Source organism: Melanerpes formicivorus, unplaced genomic scaffold, assembly GCF_026170545.1.
Source record: "Melanerpes formicivorus ecotype bairdi unplaced genomic scaffold, bMelFor1.0.p_v2 SCAF_26, whole genome shotgun sequence".
Taxonomy (NCBI): Eukaryota; Metazoa; Chordata; class Aves; order Piciformes; family Picidae; genus Melanerpes; species Melanerpes formicivorus.
Genome location: NW_027142378.1, coordinates 6,102,303 through 6,123,962, shown reverse-complemented (window position 1 = coordinate 6,123,962; position 21,660 = coordinate 6,102,303). Strand labels below are relative to the sequence as shown.

Sequence of the window (21,660 nt, the reverse complement as noted above, 5' to 3'; positions counted from 1 at the left end):
AAAACATTAGAGCAGATTATCAAGAACTGTATGTATTTACTCTTTGTATTGTGATTGTTGTAAAACACCAGAGAACATTGCACAAATAGTTAGCAGTGTCCTAAGGGGAAATGCAGATCCTCGGTTAATACCTATACCTGCTCTTAAGTGAGTCTCTGTTTGTTCCTGATGGAGAACCGTCATTGCAGCGCTGTAATTTGTACAGTAAGAATCTTGCATCCTATCAGCTAGTCTTAAACATTTTCTTTTGGAAAAACCTCACCATATGAGCTGGGAGTCCAGGAGGATGTGTGTGCAGTCCCTCTTCAGAGAAAATGCGCTCAATCTGTTTCAGACGAGTTCCCCGAAAGATGGGTTAAATCAACTGATTGAGCTGATTTTCTCTCTTGAGGTGATATTTTATTTATATGATAAAATGCTTGGAAAGTGATTAATTTGTCAGGGGAACATCTTGTTACTGTAAATTTGCCGAATGTGTAATAAAATTGCCATAACACAGATGGGAAAATGAAGATCTTTTAAAATGAAATAACTGAGCAGTCTGCCTACATTTTCAGCACTTAAAATTAACTTAGTTAAATTCCTTTGTAATTTTCACCCTGGAAGAATGCAGACCAGGGAAGATTTGTGGCTTCTGTGTGGTGTGGGTTTGTATGTGCAGTGGGTAGAAGGGACTGTATAGTTTTCCTTCTGCCCCGGAAGAGACTGATAGATACATTAAATTTCTGCCAGTAGTGGAGAATTTCAGAGTAGGGGACCTTTGCCTCAAGGAAGTAAGATGTATGTGAAGAAGTGCTTTTCTGCTAGTTTGTGCAGGATTGCTTTCAATGACAGCTAAATAGTGTAATACACTTCTTAGTCTTTATAGCAATCTCTTAGTGTATGGAATAGGGTATATTTGAAAAGACAAAGGAAGGAATACCTTCCCTGTCTTTGAGTTGCAGTATGTAACAAGTGAAAATAGCATTAGTGAAGGAACAGTGCCTTTTATTCATACATTTTGCTACTGCCTGTCCATCTGTCCACTGGAATGAGCCACTTACCATGCTTCTGTGTTTTTCCCTTTCCATTTAAAGAATTATGAAAGGAAAATTCATTTTTTTTGTGTCCTTTTATGACAGGTAGAATGGAGACTGTGGTCATTTGGATTAAAAACATATACATCACCACAAGCTGACAGGTTATTATTATGTCTTCTTTGAATATATGAATTTTGTCCCTACACGTTGGAAGTCTAAGAATGGGAACTTTTTATATAAATAATTATCCTGGTAGTGATGTACTGCATACTGTTGCCATATTTTTTCAGTTTTACAGCATTCTTGGCCTTATCACCCATAACATAAATCTCAGGCTCTCATATTTAATGCAACCGGTAGGTATAACCATGCCCATATAATGTACAGTCAGCCAATCCCACATCATCATTTGATTATCATCATTTGTTGTCCTATGACAAATATTTCATTTGATGTCCCATTTTGGATTTGACAGTTTGATGCAACTATCCAGGGGAAGATGAGAGTGGCCTCTTTTAAGTATTCATGCTGATTTCCACAAATGCCCTTGGTTTGTTAAGCTTCCAACTATAGGTAAAGTCTGGAGTATGTTGGTGTTGCCTTGGTTGCTCATAATTTATTTGGTAGTTCTCCAGGCTATTTATTCCATGAAGCTGTGGTAATATAAAGACTTGGTTACTCTCAGACTCTACCATGTAAAGAACCAGTGAAGGAATGGAGCAGATTTGGTGTGTATTCTAGGCTTGGTGATATGCAGGGGGATTTTTATTCCAGACTTTAGCCCTATCATGATAAAAGCTGTTAAGTCCAATTGGTACAATTACCATTTAATGCACTCCCATGAACTGATCAGGGCTGATACTCACTTTGCTGAGCCCCCTGAACTTGCACTGAAACTAGTGAGGCACAAAATGCTTCAGGATCAAAACTGTGTTAATTTAGTTTAGTGGTGGATTGCAGTGCTAGTACTCTCTTCAGGCAAGTCTTTCATTGCTTACTCAAGGGTAGTTGACTTAAGCAGAACTTCTACCCAAAAAAAAATAAAATAAAATAAATCCATCCAGACATTATACTGTTGAAATAATTGAAGGAAGTCTATCATTAAAATACTGCTGATATTTGTAGTGTGCAATGTGGAGTAATTAATGCTCATCCGTTTGTATAAGGCTTTTCTTGGACAAGTCTCTCAGTGACTTCTTACAGAAGAGATGACCACAGATTCAGTGTGTAATAATTGCAGCACATTGATGCAATTGCTTTATAATTGCAAGTACCAATGTTCTTGTACTGAATGTAATAACTGGGCTGGTGCACATCTGGTACTTAATACAATTTTACTTGAATATCTTGACTTTCCTACATTTTCTGACTCCCTGTGTGAAGCATATCAGGGCTTTGTGAAAAGTTCATCCTGCAAAGTTGCTGGAGTCATGTAAATGTTTTAAAAGCGAAAACCATTGCTTCCTGACCTTTGCTGCTTACATCCAGAGGCAGATTTCCAACATGTAAACTCAGTGGCATAAATAGGTTTGAATTACACATAGTAATATGTGAAGAATGAGAAACTGTGAAAAGCCAAACGTTTGTTTGTTTATTTGTAAAAATCTGTAATCACACATTAAAATCCAAGACAGAGTAGAAAGGACTTAAGCTGCATAGGTTTTACTTGTATAAATTCACTGATTTATCTCAGCATGTGGTGAATTCAGTCATTAGTACTATACCCAACTGCTTGGTTTGACTGTTTACTATTTCCAGTGCTTCCAGAATTGAGACAGATAAAGAAAGAGTAAGAATTCAGAGGAATAGTTCCCCCCTCCCCCCTCCCTAGTAATTTACAAATGTGAAGAGACTTTATAGTGTAGAAGTAGAAAAGTTGTGCATTAACAGCCCGGGCTCATATCACTCAAGTGCTTTAGTGTTAAAATAAATTAAGAATATAGACATCTCTGCTCTCAGAGCCTGTCAATGTGATTTTCTTTGGGTGCATTAGGTTATGGTAATCCACCTGCTTCTTGCACATTGGAATATCAGGACCATAGAACCTCTGAAATCACAGGCTATGTTGGGGAATAACACTGTTACATAAGTATAAATTTGGAGAGCTTCAGAGTTGCTGGGTCTGTTCCCCTGTACCCAAGGTTTTGACCCACAACAAATGGCAGATGTGCTAGGTTTGGAAGAAATTTACTTTTGTGGTTACGTGGGGGTTTTTGTTTGTTTTGGTTTTTAACTACCCTTCCCATTAAAATAAGAAACCCAACAGTGCTTATAAAATTACCCAGATGATTTAAGCAATTTGTGAATTAAGCAGTGATACTGGAGGAGGAGACTTCTTCAAAATTCACGTTCATCTTTAGACCTGACATCTCTGTTCATGGATGTATCACAGCAGTTAACAGATTAGTAATCATTTCTATTGCCAGGAATTTGTTTATGCATTGCTCTTTCATCTAATGAAAAAGAGCACTCCTTTTTTCATTTTGTAGAGTGTTACTATTTTGTCAAAGTGTGTTTTGTTTTGTTTTGTTTTGTTTTTTTCCTGATACTGTCTGCCTCTTCCATTTCAAATCCTTATTAAAAAGCAACAACAACAAACAAACAAAAAAACCACTAGAACAAAAAAATCCTTGGGCTATTCACAGCTACACATTGCTCACACATTACCCTGTGTGTTGGCTAAAGCTGTTCTTGCCATAGGCTTTGTTTTTGGGAAGGCTACATACAAATAAATCAGGATTACTTCAACAGAATAATAAAACCCTCTACATTTTAATGTAGGAATAGGAGGAGATTTAATTTAGCCTGACAAAAAATGTTCCCATTCATTAAAAACCGTGTATTTAAAGCTAAAAAAGGTCCTGTTTTGGGAAGTTGAAGGCAAGTTCTCTTCTTAGAAATAAATACTTAGGTTTTTTTGAAGGGGTGTTTTCATCAAAGCCATGGCAATTAACAAATAATGCAGAATATACTGCATTGGGATTCCCCAAGATCTTGATTCTGTTCCATACTGTCATTTCCCAGCTGTGCAGTGTTAAGCAACTCTTCACCTTTCTGTGTCTTGTTTTGCCCATCTGTAAGAGCGAAATAATGATATTCTCTGGAAATGCAGTTTAAGATCTGTGTTAAAATTAGTTAGTAAAAGATCAACATTATTAATAAAGTATCATAAGGTTAGTATTAATTGTCTAAGTCCAATTTTTTTTCCTTTTTATGTTGATTTCAAGAGGTCCTAGTCAAGGAGCTGTGTGTGGGACCCAAGGAGAAAGCTCAGTCACCCCTAGGCCCAGTAGATGTGGGACTACCCATCTGAAAATGGCTAGCCCATGGGAAAGACTTGGTCCTTTTCTTTTGTTTCCAAGTTCCATAAAAGTAATTGGGGCTTTTGTCATCATCAAACAGCTGCAAGTAAGACCATGGCTATCAGGAGACTGTTTTGAATCACTTTAAATTTTTGTCTCTACCTTTTTGGTTTCTTACAGACATTTGCATCTCATAGGTTGAAAGTAATATTTGCTCCTTCATAGACTCTTACAATGCATTCCTTTTAGTTTCCCCAGCAAAAAAATACAGTTTCAAGCTTTCAATATGAGACCGTGAAAAAGTGATTTTATAGCCAGTACTGAAAGTGACTAAACTTGACAACAATTGTATTTTATGACAACCTCTGCTTTCATGTCCACAGCCTGCTTTCCTATCATCAGCTGTGATTTCTCTTCCCCCCCTCCCCCCAGCCTTTACTCCCCTTCTTTTCCTCTCCTCTCCTCCCCCCATGGCTTTTTTCAAATGTGAGTAATTCTGTATCTCTGCACTGACTAGAAACAAATCCTGTTACTAGGAGTGCATTTTAATGGGCAGCATGCTCCACTTAAGTCACCAGAACCTTAACTGTGTAATATTCAATTTTTTACCTACCCAGAACCAAAGCTTTTTCTTGAGAGTGATGTTCCTAAGAGTAGTGGAAGAATTAGTATTACAGAACTAAACCAGATTAGGAGGGAATGTGAATTAGATTTGGTAACAGATGGTGCTGTGGAAATTAAAGGTGCTTTGCGAATGGAAGCGACAGCAGCTTGCCTCTTTTCCTCTCCTGTCTCTCTTTCGTGCGCTTGATAGACGGGTATAAATCACAACAATCCCGTCTTGACAGCCAATTTCGAGAATTTGATCTGGTTAAAGACATGGCTTTCCTGCTCCACTCACTGAAACTGCCTGCTATTTTATTTTTATACAGCACCTTGTCATATTTAGGAAAGTGGAATCACCTGCTTCCCTTTAATGAAATTTTCTTTAATTACAGTTTTAGCTCTTTAGTGTTAATTACTTTTCCATTCAGCCTGTGTTCTCAGGCTGTCTCATAGGAAGGTATTTCTCTCCCCCACCCCACCTCCCTGCAATATTCACGCATATGCTTTCATTTTTCTAAAGATGCTTTTCATTGTTGGAAGTTGTTGTCAGATTCATTATAATTAAATCCTAATTATCAAAATCATCATTATTGTGTAGGAAGAGAAAGCATTGTAAACAACTGTTAAAGTTATAGGATCTTGTTTGACAGAGGAGAAACCTTTCAGGATATATATGAATAATAAACAAGCAAACAAATAGCCCCACTGAAAACTCTTATTTGGAAGCATATGCTGCTGAGCAGAGATTTCCAAACTCTTGTCTGGATAGCAAGCACTCTCCTTGGAAGGAATGCACCCAATTTACCTCTCCATACCATAATCCCACATTTTTGGAAAAGATGACAAAAAAATTCCCCTGCTTCAGTTTCCTTAAGTTTTTATCTTTTCAACCTCTCAGTCAGGTGTTCAGATATAAAAATCACTTTTCTGATGTGTGTCAGAATCGGCTTAGAGCTGCCTTAATAGAATTAGTTTTTAATGTTTAAGACAGCAAGCATACGTGAAGGCACTGCTGCCATATGTGGAAATGCTTCTGCTGTACACTAGAAGTCCTCAGAGTGAAAAAGAATGGACTGCATCTACAAAATAAATAAATAAAACCCTCTCAAAGTAAGAGAAGATCCTTAGAGCTGGCAACTAACAGTTGGTAGAAATAAAGCTTCCTACTGGCAGTAAAATCAAATGTAGTAACAACTCAACGACTCCCTGCTGCTAGCTGACAGCATGGTGTAACACACTGGGACAAACATTCACTTAAACACTGATTGCAGGAAAACGTCATTTTCCAACTCACCAAGCAGCTTCTGGGTTGCTTGTGTGTGTGTGTATGGGAGGATTTAAAAGGAGTGGTGTGTGGCTGGGAGGACAGGACGCACTCAGGAGCCAGCTGAGTGAGGGGGTGGGATCACTTGCTTTGTAAGTTTCAGTCCTGAGTCTTCTCAGATACTATTTCTGGTATGTTCTTTCTAATCGCTTCTCCAATTTAACAGAGCTTGGTTGGCAAATTATAACTCTTCTGTTATAAATCTGGAGAAAACCAGAGAGGGAGCTGGGTGGGGAGGCAGGTACATGGTGTGCACACACCTACACTCTGCCTTTCAGCGATGGAAAGAAGTGGCTGCTAAAAATTGTGAAAAATCTGATGGTGCAAACTTTGGCTCTGTCTTGAGACTGAAGGCATTTTTGTGTCTTCTTTTTCCTTTTGGGAAGTGATGAATGACAGCTATGTCTCTCTGATCTGTAGTACTGGGTTTCTGACTGGTGCAAGTAACTGCTTTTGATGCTGTAATCTTTTAAAAATAATCCCTCTTTAGAAAGCCTGTTATGTTCTTGAATAAATCTTTACTTATTTTTGTAGTTTTGTATTTTTCTCCCTTGAAGTAGCTGAATGTAGCATTTTATTTTCTTTTGCTGCTCCAGTTGATTTTTCTCTCCTTAAAAAAAATATCTTCACAATCAATAATCAGATGACTTCTTGATGCTTTGCTGTGTCCTCTGGGGGCTAGAGACATCAGGTGGAGTCCACCTGATGCCACTGTAGTATAACCACAAGTAAAATGATGTTCCATTACAGAAAAACACCTAACTTCTAAACCAGATTTTGCTGTGTTGCAACGTGTGACATGAATTTAAAGTGCTAGTCTGCAGTTTGAAAATAGAGTAATAAAGTTTTACTCTTCCTGATCAATATACTGATTTTCATATGATGAGGCTTGGCTGTTATTCTGGTAGTCACATTGAAGCCTTGTGGTTGAAACTGTTGGGGCATGGGAAGTCTCTTTGTTTGAGTTTGTGCAGCTCTCCACTTCTCTCTCACTGCAGAGCTGACTCATGTAAAACATGTTAAGTACTGAAGCCACCAAAAAATACATAACATTAGGCAGAAGCCAGTAAACAAGTTTGATTTATTCTCATGACTTCAGCCATGTTCTAACTAGGTAAAAATGTTAGAAACAGGAGAAAAACAGAAACCTGAAAACTCAGTAGGTCTGTGAAGTATTTTCTGAGACTAAAGTTATATCAGAACCGTCTTGTATTCACAAAATACAAAGTCATAGATTTCTTCCATGTATAACTTTCAGGCATTCCAGAATGATTTTGATTTAAATTGCTGTCTACTTCTTGTTATTGCCTTCTCTTCAGTACTTCCTTTAAAATAAAATAAAATAAAAAATATTAACATTTCAGTATTTGAAAACTGAACCATCACAGCATACCAAAAAAATTTATCTTTTTCTACTTTAAATAAAGGAAATCCGTAGAAGTAGGCAAGTTGCCACAGAAAACTTTCTGTGGTGCCGGTGTGTTAGTAGTAGTGCATAACAGAGCTAATAGGATATATATTGCATGTATGCATACAAATATAAAGGTTTGGGCATTTCATTTTTCAAATCAACTTTATTTTTTACCTTTCAGTTGGAATTTTCATTTTTTGTTTCCTTTTGTAAGTGTGTTTCAGTGACATATATTGAATACGCTGGATGATTGTAGGCTGGCACCTCTTTGGATGTCTGGTATTTTGGCTCAAAGGTGTTCTTTTTTGGCTCTTTGAGTGTTCTTTCCTGTTTACTTTATGTTCCCAAAAGAGTGCCCAATGTAAAAAATATTAATTTTGCAGTCTGAGATGATGTAGATTCTTTTGGCTATAGAGTGCTTCAGCTTTTAAATTCAGAAGAGTAATGTTACAGTCTGTGAAACCGTAGGATCTGTATGCCACACAGCTTCTGCATGTCTAAGGATACATTTAATTAAACTAGCATTAGTGCATCTATACAGACTTATTAAAACACTTAGTTTGTCTCAATAATATTGATTAAATAGCAGTAGTTTGTTTAATCTAAGTGTATTTTTGCTATTACTACATTACTTCCAAGTAATCAGGGTAATAGTCATCATCAGTGAAATATCACGTTAGTTATGAAGTAATGCCATAAGAATTGATTTAGACTTGGCAGGAAAGGAAGGCTTTCTGTCATACAGTGCCAAAGCCTGATTTGGATTATTAGAATGAGAGTTTTAAACATAATTTCTGTTCATATAAACAGGGTGTGTTTTATAGGCTTATAGGTTATTCCATACTCTGAGTATCCATTATATCAAGGAACACCTCAGACAGTTAATTATGCAAAACATCATGTAAGTAATTACACACTATTATTATGCATTTAACAGTTTTATTGATTTGCCAGTTGCTCACTTACAGTATTTAGAGCTATAAACAAGAGATGCTCACCCTCAGTTGAAATAGGTCCAAGGAAATGAGCTAAAGATAAATGACACTAGTATGCATTGTTGCATCAGATATAATCTTTAAACACAGAAGCTGTCAGCAGTGATAATTTGCAACCCATCAGGGTATCTCAGGATCATTTCCTTCTTGTTAACAAAGTTTATCAACCAGGAAGCACAAGGAATCAACTTGAAACAGCAAGGGATGCAATAGTGAATATTTGTATATGACAGGGAGAGAGGTGGGGGTGGTTAAAATAATTCCACCTGATTTTGAAGGGTTTGCAGTAGTTGCAAGTTAGGCTGTTGAAAATTTGTCCTTCTTAAAAGCAGCACAGAAAAGAAACTCAGTGTAGCCTCTTAGATGAGGTACAAATGCGAAGGGCCTCAGATAATGGCTTGTTTTGTTAAGCTAAAAATGACCTTTCAGAAGTGCAGTCCTCCCCTGCCTTCTTTGTAGGAAATGCCTTAGCAGAGCTTGGTCGATTGCATACAGAGCAATAATAACTGTTTAGAAAGCTGGATCCTCTGTCAGCAATCATCAGCTAACTGAGGCCACTGCTGGTAACAACGCGTTGGCTTCAAGCATTGCTACTTCTGTTTTGGCTGCTAGTGGATGTGACTGTTCTGGAAGAAGTCATTGACTTGCTTTGTTTTGTCTTACCAAGATGAAGTTGTGAAGGTTTCAAGAAACATGAAAGAACTTAACAAACAAACAAACAAACACCCCCCCCAAAAAAAACCCAAGCACCAAAACCAGTGAAAAAGTCAGTGTTTGTTCAAAAAACAAACAACCCACAAGATAACACTCTCCCCCCTCCTCCAATATAATAACTCACCACAGGCATTCTGGTGTGCTCAGGGTACTCTTTACTACCTGGCTCTACATAGTTGTTCATTAATAAAGACCTGATGCCTAACAACAGCTTTGTTTGTGTGTGCATGGGACAAGATTAGCAGTATTTCACAATTAGTAATCCCATCTACTAGGTTAACCAACCAGGCCTTACAATATTTCTTATTAAAAGAAGAAATCCTTACTTTTCCTTCTTCCAACTAAGCCAGTGCACCTTAATGCAATGATGATATGTTAGACCCAGCAGTTGTCAAAGCATCGTATTACTGTGATGCCATAATGACACCCTGTCTCTGTAAAGTAGTCATGTTTTCTCAAATCACACGTTGCACCGTTGATTTCTGACATGACACTTCATTCAGTCACTTTCCTTTTCTTCGACATCTCCATTGTCTGACAATAGCAGCTGGTGCCCATTTTCCTACTAAGTGATTCACGTTTTGCCACTTTACTAGAGTGCAATTAGCTGAAGCAGAAAAAAAATGTTCAGTGTAAAGCTGCTCAATTGAAATTGTTACTCAGCTCTTTAACAGGACTCGGTGGAAGTCTTGAGGTGTTGTTATGGGCATCGGTGCAAGAAACAACATTTAAATTTCTTTCTATGCAAACATTTTGTCCCCCCCTTACATTCAGAGAAGCAGAAGTGTGAGAAATCACTGGAGGATGCTGCACTGTTTTCTGTCTATTGATTTTGGTATACACCTGTGAAATGGTACTGAAAGGAAGCACAGTATTTGGTAGTGTGATCTGTACAGTAAGAGCAAGGAGCTAGTTTCTATTCCTGACCCTGCTACAGACATAGTGTCACCTAGACCAAGACTTGGGTTAGTTTTTATAGTTAAAATATGAGGATAACAAATCAAGACCACCTTTGTGTGACATGCATATAAGTTAGAGGAATGTATAGGGGGAAAATCAAGCAGATTGCTCTGTTAGTGTAAAAAGCACCTAGGTGTGCATAATAACACCTGCCTTGCTGATGCGCCCACGTAGTAGCTGTCATTAAAAATGTCAACTGCTAACAGCCAATTCTGACATTTATGGAAATAGGGTAATTCTCTCTTCAGGACAGAAAACCTTCATGTGCAGGTAAAAGTGGACTTTTGTGTTGGCCTATAATAAAGGTGCTTATTCTAATTATTGTGACCGATTATTACTGTCACTGAAACCACCAGCACAGCTGATGTAGTCAATTGAGTGACTTGAACATAGCTTCTGTGCAGAAACACTGGGAAAACTGATCCGGTTTAGTCTTGAGAAGAGGAGGCTGAGATAGGATCTTATTAATGTCTGTAAATATCTGAGGGGTGAATGTCAAGATGAAGGTGATGGTCTCTTTATGGTGGTGTCCAGTGATAGGACAGGGAACAACAGGTACAAGCTGGAACACAGGAGGTTCCACCTCAATGTGAGAAGAAACTTCTTTATTGTGAGGGTGACGCAGCACGGGAGCAGGCTGCTCAGAGAGGTTGTGGAGTCTCCTTCTCTGCAAACTTTCAAGACCTATCTAGATGCATTCCTGTGGTCTGCCCTAAATGGTCCTGCTTTGCAGGGTGGGCAGCTGGACTCAATCTCTTGAGGACCCTTCCAACCCATAGCATTGTGTTTCAATGAATGATGCTGTAAGCAGAGCTTTTCCTATTTGAAAAGTGAGCATGAAATATGTTCACAGATTATGAAGTGCTGGCATGTTCTCTTTATCACCCTTAGGTATTGGTAATGGGGAAGCTGAGGGAAAAGTAACTTTTTGAATGTGTTGCATGTATGGATGGAATATAAAGAGTTCCCAGTGGCTTTTTTTTTTTTTAAGGCTATATACTGTAATCAGATGCAGTTAATTTTTGCACTCCACTTGTATATTGATACTGATTTAGCCAGTGTCAGCACTGTCAATATCATTAGTGATGTGGCAGGTAGATGGAAATATGAGTGTGATTGCATTAATAAATTCTTAATGTATTCAACCTTTCATAAGCACATAGCGTTACAATTTATTCGCTATTGTTTAAGACCATTTTAAAGTAGGAGATGCATATTGAAGTGCTCTTTCATTGTGCCTTTCTGACATGGAGGTGTTGTGAAATAAATTTATTAGAAATGTGAAGAGTCATGCTTTATGTTGCATATTACTTGAGGCTTGCAGCACGCTATGCAGTTTCTCTTGTATATGGGCATGGCAATGCTTGAAAAGCCAATTAGTTACTTTCCCTAATGTTAGTGAAAGGAAAGTTTACCTAAGAGCTACCAGTTGTTGGGAAATTTACCCGAGGACTGCTCACCACAAATGGAGCTGCCATTTATTTGACTGAATATCTAATAGAGGAAAAAAAAAACCAAAACAACCAAAAAACAAAACCCCACCAAGGCTTTAAAATAAATACTGTACATTTTTATGTGACACATGTTATTTCTATTCATAAACCTTAACTAAATTTAGATTTTTATTAATCCAATGTGACCTAAAATTTTTGCATTAACAGCACAATGTGGAATTGGGCTTATTCTCTTGGAATGCAGATAAAGCCATCATCTTGAAAATAGCTCTTTCTGACAAAAAGGTGTTCTTTTGAAATAAAGTCTTATTCACTACATTCCTCTTAGAGTTAATGTGAATTTTAGTGCCTCTAATTTTAGATTGAAGTGAGGTCTAGAAAAAAACCCACCAGCTGACAATTGAATTTATAGATAGTTGTGAATATTTCAGGCTTGAATAATAGAGCTGTAGAATTTCAGACACAGCGAGGAAGAGAGAATTAAACTCCAACTGTAGTTTTAGACTATAATGCAATGGTGTCTAGGAATTCTTCAGTGTAACGAGCTAAGTAGTAATTAGGAGGGAACTGAGGGAGGGATTTTACAGAGATCTAGTTTAGGCATTATTCCAAATGTTCAGCATGATAATTTGATGGTGGTCCCACCTGCCATCCATGTAAGATGGCTCTGAATTACTTTTGTTCAGATGTGGTACTGTAACGAAAGAGTGAAAGCAGTAGGTGTCTGTTGCCCACACACAGCTAGTGCCCAACCTTGCCTCCAGTTCACCTCTGAGGGACTGAGAAAGTTTTTGTTCTCAGAGTCAGGCGCTGTTGTTTTTGCTTTTCCTTGGAGCAGTTAATGTTTTAACTGCATTTGTGCTTTGCCAGCATGCACCAATCCAGTCTGTACCATTTAAACGGCAGCCAAAAACAGCTCTGTCTTGGTTAGTACCAGAAACTGCTACTTCAGAAGCATCAGCAGACTGACTTTAGCCTAAGCAACACTGGGGATCAGATTTTAATGCTTGTAGAACTGAGATTATATTTTTGATCTGACTGCTTGGAGTGGGATTTATCCACTTCTGCACTGGCTAAAACAACGTGCAATTGGACAACTAATTAATTGCAAATAGTTTTTCTGTGAAGGGTGACACCCGAGCTCATTATTGCACAAATTAGACAAAAAAACCCTGACAATAGGAATCTTAGATGAGAACATGACATCAAGCTGGTTATGATTCTATGGCAGACTGTAGGCAGTTAGTCCTGTTGCTGTATTTTGAGATTTTTTTGTTTTCTGTGGTGTCTCAGCACAAGGTAGGTGAAAAGAAGGCCAAATGCATGGTCAGTAAAAGGACCTTATCACCAGTATATAGGAAAATAACGTAAAGAATAACTTGCCAGAATGTGAATGTGAATTGGTATTTTTAGTCCTAGCTGTATAAAATTCAGTGTCAGAGAAAGAGGAGAGTGAGACAGAGAGACACCATGTTTTAGTACCCTAATAACTTCTAGCTCTAGTCTAAGATTGTAATGTATGTGAGAGCGGTCCAGTAATTATAAGGTAATAAGTGGAGTGGTGGTGTAAGTGCTCTAAATTAAAAGGAATTCGCAGAGCTGCTGTAAGTCAGTGCCGACCCGCTTTCTTTCAAACGTTGACTTGAGGAAAGTGCTTAGCCCAGAGTGCAAGTAGAGAGACAAGAGAGAGCTATCTATTAATTACAGCGCTCATTAACAGTGACGGCTACAAGGCAGCAGATGCAGAAGAAAAGGCACACGCTACTGCAGGCTGGCAAGGGGACTTCCCCCCCTCCAGTTCTTGAGGAAAGGACAACACAAGCAGGTGGTCCACTGTAATACGATATTTTCATGGCTTTAACCTTCCCATTTCCTTGGTTTATTTGCTGACACCAGATAGCTAGCTCCTTCCACCTCCCCAAATAAGTAGTGATTTCAGGTTTGGAGTGTAGCATTTTTGCACATGAATCTGGCCATTTTCCAAATTCACATGGCATTTGTTTTCAATAGAATTTGATTGTAAAGATCACAGCAATTAAGAGGTCTTAAGTAAGATCCATGGGCACTGATTTTTGGGTAAATCTCACCCTAAGCACCCTAAGTCTTTAATGAAGGGTCAAGCTTTGGTCTGTTACCCTCATTGGAAAGGAACCCAACACTCTGGATTTTTGTCTGTTTTCCGTTGGTGAATTTGATTCCAAATCTTGAAGCAGAAAACAGTTTTATTTTAAACGTAAAAATGTGAAAAAGTCAATACAAGATCTCATAACTTGAGCAAGTTAAGTCAGTCAAATTGTTTGGTTTCATGAATTTGCTTTGAAAACATGAATCTATAGCTCCAGGTGTGTGGCCTTATGGGGTGGTTGCTTTTCTGCTGATAATATTTCTGGAGAAATGCTCATAACTGTCACCTGTACTTTGGCAGCTTCTGAGAGTACTGTCAGGATAATGCTGGGTAGACCATTTGCTACTCTGGTCTCATAATCACAGCTGTAGAAAATGAACATAGTATCTGATTTGGAGCTTCGTAATTGGTATTTTTGTCCCTTCTTACTAAAATAGATGTAAAAATACTAAAAAAAAAAAATTGTGATGAACTAGACAAAGAAGATTTTTAATTTTTTTTTAAACTTGTCAGATCAAATGTTATATGGTTTTATTTCAGAAACTTAATCCTGAAAATGTAAGAAAGACAGAATCTCATCTGCTGCCTATCTAAAATTTCCTGATACTTTTTTTATTCCAAGAATGGAACATGTAAAATGTCAGTTCCTATAGAGCTGTAGATATATGGGATAGTGGCATAGTTATTACTGGTTAGTCTGAGGATAATGGCTAGAAAGTAATTGCAGCCAGAGCTGATGAGTCATTTCACTTAGATTTTGTGAAAATGGAGTCCAGCCTTAATTATTTGTTAGAGTTCCCTGCTGATATGCTACTCCATTGCTAAATAGCTATATCTATAATAAAGCAATATTGAAAAAAGAAAAAGAATGTGGGAGACTTGCTTTTTGATTCTGGGATCAGATCAATAGATGATGGATACATGTTTTAGTCAAGCGTCTTGACAAATATTAATTACCGAGCAGAACATTTGTGAGATCAAACTTGGAAATATTTGTTCCTCGTAATGATGGGAGAAGGAAAATATTGATGTAAAAAGGTAGATGTTTAATAGCCAAGTCATTGAATAGGATTTTTTAAATGTTTTGACTTGCTAGATGACAAGTTCAGAATTTAGAGTTGATGTGAAGTTGACACATAGCCTATAGGGCAGGTGGAGGGGACAACAGACGGATTTGGTCTCTTTGAAGTTTTTGTTTACTGCCTGTCTGGAGGTTTGACAAAGCTCTGTCATGCCCTTATGCTGATTACCTTCATGTAGAACAAGAGGTATCGACTAATGAATGAATGATGTGCAGTCCCTAACCCTTTCAGAGCAGCCTTAAAGAGCACTGTCTTTAATACACAGATTCTTCTTTCTCTCTCTCCCCACTACAGGCTTCTCTGCAGAATGTCAAGCAAAGATCGACACATTGATTCTAGCTGTTCGTCGTACATCAAGACGGAACCGTCGAGCCCTGCCTCTCTGACGGACAGCATCAACCACCACAGTCCCGGTGGCTCCTCAGACGCCAGCGGGAGCTACAGTTCCACCATGAATGGACATCAGAACGGGCTGGACTCACCTCCCCTCTACCCTTCAGCCACAGGGCTTGGGGGCAATGGGCCGGTCAGGAAACGGTATGATGACTGCTCCAGTACTATTGCTGAAGATTCACAGACCAAGTGTGAATATATGCTGAACTCGATGCCCAAAAGACTGTGTTTGGTGTGTGGTGACATTGCATCAGGGTACCACTATGGAGTGGCTTCCTGCGAGGCCTGCAAGGCTTTCTTCAAGAGGACGATTCAAGGTTGGTTATTCTTTAACCTCGTTTATTTTACTTGACGTGAATTAGTGCATTCCTCGACTAAGTCCTGTTAGGACTTCAGACTGTACCTTTTCATTCTTCATAGTATTTGTTCATGCACCTGTTACTCATGAAAAAGACCCTCTGGGCTTCTGTTGGTGTTCTATCTGTCATGTTAAGCCCACTGCCATGTTCATTTTGGTTATGAAAATCACCAGGGCCATCAGGTGCATATTCAGATTTGTTTTGTGTACGAATTTCTCATGGATTCCTGTAAATTATTGTTTTGAAGAAAACTGATCGTTTTCTAAAGGTTATCATGAATGCCTCTTGAAATGCACCTTGTGGCTGGTACACAGATATTGTGCATTTACTCCTAGTTACACCCCTACTTGCATAAATTGTTATAAAAATCCAGTTTCTTTTTGTTAAAGCATGAATGCATTTAAAAATGGAACAAAATGCAGTGGAGTAGTGCTTTATGCATCAGTGTATTAATAACAGGTCTTTTGCCCATATGATATACAATGGCTTTAAACAGATTCAAGAAATACCTGTGAGATCACGTTCTGAGGAGAGTGAATTGGCAGCTTTTACTCCCTGCCTTGTACTTTGTCCTAATCTACTCTTGAGACCTGTTGCAAATATGACACATATTTTGGCATAAATTAGTATGAATGGGATAATATGCATGACCACTTATTACAGCTTTAGAACCAATGGAGACAAAAGAACCCTCTACTTTGATTTAGATATCATCCTTTCAAGTAAAATTGAAGGTGCTTTATTTAAAGAACATGAGGCCAAGCTTGGCCTGTACAGAAATACAGTGTCACATTAAATTAAATTCAAACTTCAGAGGCTAAAATTAGGTTGCTAAGTCCAAATTTAAGCTCCTCAATAAAACCTGCTTGATTTTCGTAGGTGTTGAGCATCTGATATTTTCAGGAATGACAATGCGATGTGATGATATACTTTTCCTTTAAAAAATGAGTTATGCAAAGAAACAGGAAGTTATAATTTTGCATAACTCAAAATCGAGAGTTCTTAAATACCGTACTTCCCTATTCAATGTAAAATTAATAAGGAAAAATTATGGATGTTATTGTAATATATCCATTGCTGAGGCAATGGCTATTTTGTCGTCCTCTCATCCATTTTACTCCGGGGGGCATTTGGGCCTTCTACTAGCATAAGTACCCTTTTTACAATGGCCTTATAGCCACTAGAAAGAAACACTAGTCTTCAGTTGTCCAAATGGAGCTGAGTGTTAGCAGTGTTAGGAACCAGTAAACAAACGTGCCTGTGAAGATTCTTAACGGCCTGGGTTCATATGTAAAATAATTGCATATGCAGAAACAGTATGCTCTTTATTTTGGAAAAAGTAAAAAAAAAACAAACCAAAACCAACTAAACAGGTAGATGATTTCATTCAACTTTCAAGAACATTTTCAGAAAAGCTCAAAAAAATGCTTCCGCTGAAGCGATTTGTATTTTTTAACCCTGAACGACAAGCATGAACTTCAACCAGCAGCTCTGTTTTTATAAATGGTATTTAATTGCTATGTAATAGCTGTCCTACAGAAGTGAAGTGATGCAGTATTATTTTCATTGTATTTTGAGCGTGAAAAAAATGCCACCGCAGAAATGTTAGCTGGTGAAAGCGTTGACTTCTGGCAATAATAGGTAGCCTGCAATTTTACACCGCACCACGGATGGCAACTTTCTGGGCATTGAAGCACAAGACAGGGACGTCATTCTCCAGATTAGCAACCTGGACTTGGCCACATAGCTCAAGTTAGAACTGGCAGCTGTGCAAAAAATCTTAGTACGGTTAGGGCAGTAGCTGCATCAGCAGGTGACAGTGCTGTGAAGACAAAAAAAAATAAAACTGAACAAAAATGCAGCAAGGCAAAAGCCAGCATCAAATGGAAAAGCAATAATGAAGAAACTAAGAATAGGAGGTATGGTACCATCATAATGTCATGGCAGCATCTTTAGTAATGGTGCTGACAAAACTCTTAAGAGTTTTCAGTTATCAGCCAAAATAATGAAAGCTGCTTGCTTTGGTGAATCAAACCATAGATTGTGGTAGGTGACAAGAAGTATATGTACAACAGCTACTCCTTGTCTTTTGAGTGGGCAAATTCTACCTTTATGCTTGCATGAAGAATAACTCCCCTGAGGGTTTTTGTCTCTGATTGATAAAATGTTTCCTGTACCATTTCACTTCCTGGCTGATATCATGTTCTTTCTCTTCCTGTTTTTGAAATAAACTGATTACTACAGAACTGCAAATAAGAAAACAGGAAATAAAATTAAGAAATTTTAAAATGCAGAATAGTAAACTAGATTATTTAAGAGTCAAATATTCTAACTGTGCATATTATAAGGATAATATGTCTTGTTTCAAAGAATTACTTATCTTAAATGCTAATAATTAATTGTGACAGGTACTTAATTGTAGATTCAGTGGAAAAAAACTTTGACTCCTCAAACCTTTCTTATCATTTGTCATTTACTAAATTAGGTCAGACTTGGAGTACCTAAGTGGGCTACTCCTGTTGAAGTCATGGGCAAAGCTGCCCTGACTTCAGTGAAAGGAAGACTGAGCTGATAAAGTTAGATTATGAAGCACATCTTGTGTTCATGTCAGGCCTGATGTCCTTTCCACTAAGTCAATGGGAGTCTTTCCATTCTTTCCATTTCAAAGGAGTCTTTTGAAATCTCAGTAAGTGAAAGTCACAGGCAGCTGTTCAGAGGGACAGCACACCACCAGCATCTTACATAAGACAGAAGTGGAATGAATCACAGGATACCTAGTAGTGCCTTACACAAGATGAATTTTGATCTAATGGAGTATACACCTGTTTTTAAGGCTAATGGAGATTCTCATTCCCTTTCAGATGACAGCAATTGAGTCTAAAAAAACATCCATTCCTGGCTGACAGGTTTCTGCTCTTCTTCCTGCCTCTTGCAGTTCCTGCTAATTTTCTTAAAAGTAGAGAAATCCAGTGAAACCTGTCTTGAATTACAAAGTTTTTTGGATACGTCTTTTTAACACTGTGCAGAAATACATTTTGGGCTGTGGTAAAGAATGAAAAGATTATGATAAAAATCAATAATAGTAGAAAAAAATTAAAACCAAGAAAGTACCTGGCTAAAAACCCAAACCCCACCAAAAAAAAACATCTCTTTGTAAGTAATTGATGTCTTCTTAGGTCATCTAATGATATTCTGCCCCTTTTTGTGGCATATAAGGAATGAGGGAACTGGATGTTCTCTCTGCTCAGCCTAGCACTCACTCAGCTGCAGCTCTCAGTTTGCTTCTGGTATAATTTACATGGTGGCTGATTGCAAATGTCTCACAGAAACACATACACAGCCAAATCTCCCCAAAACTGGCTTAACATCAGGGACAGGAGAAAATAGCAACATCTAAAAATAGTTAGAGATCCATTGATTTTTAGGATCTCTCCACAGTTTTTGCTGTGCACTGTACTATCTTGAAAATGCCAAGCTTTCATTAAAAGGAGGAAAAAAAAGACTTTACAGTTGTCAGCTGGGTGCAAAGTCTTGTGTTCACCACAGAGGTCTTGTACTTACTAGATATTTTATAGTGAATATTTAGTGTAAATATATTTCTTATCATTTTTATTTGCTCAGTTATCATAAAGACTAGTAAGTACACATTTTGCATTAATAATATGTAATTAGTGTTATAGCTTAAATATTTCTGCAAGTGGATTGGAATAGTATGCTTGCTTTACGTAGAAGGATGACAGAACTTACTGGTTCAGACAGCTTACTATTTTGTTTTATTTATCTTTCATCTTACTAAAAAAATGACCTGCATATAGACAACTTTCTTACTTCCTTCCAGATCTTCAGGAGTCTCATCTTTGGACTCTTTAAACTGCAGTTTAAAAGGCAATGTGAAAAGCCAAGGTATTGATGTTACCTACATGTTAAGGCTTGTTGCAAAAGTGCCAAAGCTTACTTATTATTTCCTTGGACAGCGTTTGAATTTTCACCACAAAAGCTAAAATATTTTGCATTCAATAGTCCTCATAGTTCTTGGCTTTTTTATTTAATTAACATGTTTATTTTTTAAGGAAAAAGTGTTGGATCAACAGTATTAAGTCATCAATCTTCTGTTTCTACACAGAGTAAAGCAATAGATAGGCAGCAGCCCTACAATCATATCCTCACTGTCTCTTTTAAGAGCTTCATCCCTGAGACTTGTTTTCTGATCTTGTCTCCTAATACAAACAAGAAATATTCCATCCTGGGAATAGTGTTGTGTTTTGGGTCGTTATTTGAACTAGACCAAGTTGGCTATCTCCTTTTATGGTGATCACCTGTGGTCTTCAAAGCCTACCCAAACTAGGAGTTAGATTAAACTGCTTTGTACTTTGTTCACTTTTTTGTTACTCAGAGTTATTTTTAATTCCTTCAGTGTTCAGGTTTTTCAACCTTCCTTAGAGTGTTTACCCATTACTGATCTAATTTGATGTGTAAATGTACAAACAGTTTATAGTTTTGTTTCCCTTTTTTTTGTTTAAGGAAAGTTAGAACTAGCTATGTAAATCCAGATAAGGTGACATTTAAAATGGGCAGCATGAAGTTAGTTCAAAGTTGCACATGACCAAAGTGGCTTCCAAAGGTTAATTTGCATCACTCAAAGCTGACTCCCATAATGTTACACATCATTTTTGTGCAGGAAGCAAAAGCAAATTAAGTAAGATTTTATGGCTTTTCAGCATCTTTACTAGTAGCTAAGATTATATTTTTTTATAACAAGATAGGGTGGACTTGATTCTTGGTGCAGTAGTCTGTGCACCTTGGCTCTGGTGCAAAGATGGCAGCCCTCCAGTGAACCTAGGACTAAATGTCACCTGAATCCATCATTAACTGATTAAATCATTCACCTTCCTTATATAAGTGAAAGTCTGCACATCAGCATTTCTTTCAAAGAATATTTTAAGCACGCAATGATAGATATCTTCCCTTTCCCCCCGATTTCTCTGTGCCTATGGGCCAGCCAAACTAGCATGCAAGCGTTTTTTAATGGCTTCTAACACACCTTTTAATCCAGTCATAATGTCATGTAACTATGGCAGCCAAACAAGATGAGACAACAAAATATAAGCATGCTGATATCCAAGAACCAGAGTGAAGTTCAAAGGTACATGGATGGTTCTATGTTTTTTTTACTATCTGCTTTCCTTCCAGCCTTGTAAATTAAATGCTATGTTTAGAATATTAGGTAGTAAGAATGAACATCCTAGTTTGTGCACGGCTACTTCAGACCCATCAGTAGTACTAGTACAGGGGTAGGTATCAATGCCATTATAATTAGTTCTAGATCTCTGGTTGTTACAGGCATCTCTGAAAGCTTCTAGATGACCTTGGAAATTCTGTCTAGTTTGAAACTAGAGATGTGAAATTTCAGCTAGCAAGTTATTTATGTTAATGTTTTTATAACATTTTTATTGACTTTTTTTGCTGCTGTTAAAGTAATTTTGTTTGCAACTTTACAGACTGGGATGTTCTGTTTGCTCATAAGCAAACAATGATGCTTTTCCATACTGCCATTGTAAGATGTATCAAAATTGACCTAGATAAGATACCGGTAGGGACAAAATGTAGATGCGTCAGTCTTTCTGATTTAGACAGCACTTCAATGACACCCAGGCAGCAGGAGCTTTATTCTGTTTGTGTCGTCAAAGTGTTGATTCTTTCTTGAGGTGACCTAAATGCCCCTCATTTCTGTTGAAGATCAAGAAGTTGATTCTAGTGGGAATCAAGGGTAGTCAGGAACTTAGAGGTATCATACAGCACCCCCTAACATCAGTCTTATATTAAAAATTATGGTGGGTTTTATGATGCTGGTAACCCATCTACTTCAGGTAGCTGATGCAAAAGTGCTGTGCTGTCAGACCAACCAGCATCACCTTT

At 37.7% G+C, this 21,660-nt stretch overlaps 1 protein-coding gene across 16 annotated transcripts in view; it reads left to right on the top strand.

Annotated features, from left to right (window-relative positions):
- The window catches only part of ESRRG (estrogen related receptor gamma), a 412,693-nt gene that overhangs the window by 267,972 nt on the left and 123,061 nt on the right, over nt 1-21,660 (top strand). For all 16 annotated transcript variants that reach the window (XM_068153480.1, XM_068153478.1, XM_068153479.1 and 13 more), the window contains one exon: nt 15,287-15,702. In XM_068153480.1, the coding sequence (XP_068009581.1) occupies nt 15,300-15,702 (403 nt within the window). In that variant the 5' untranslated portion in view covers nt 15,287-15,299. The remainder of the gene's footprint in view (nt 1-15,286; nt 15,703-21,660) is intronic.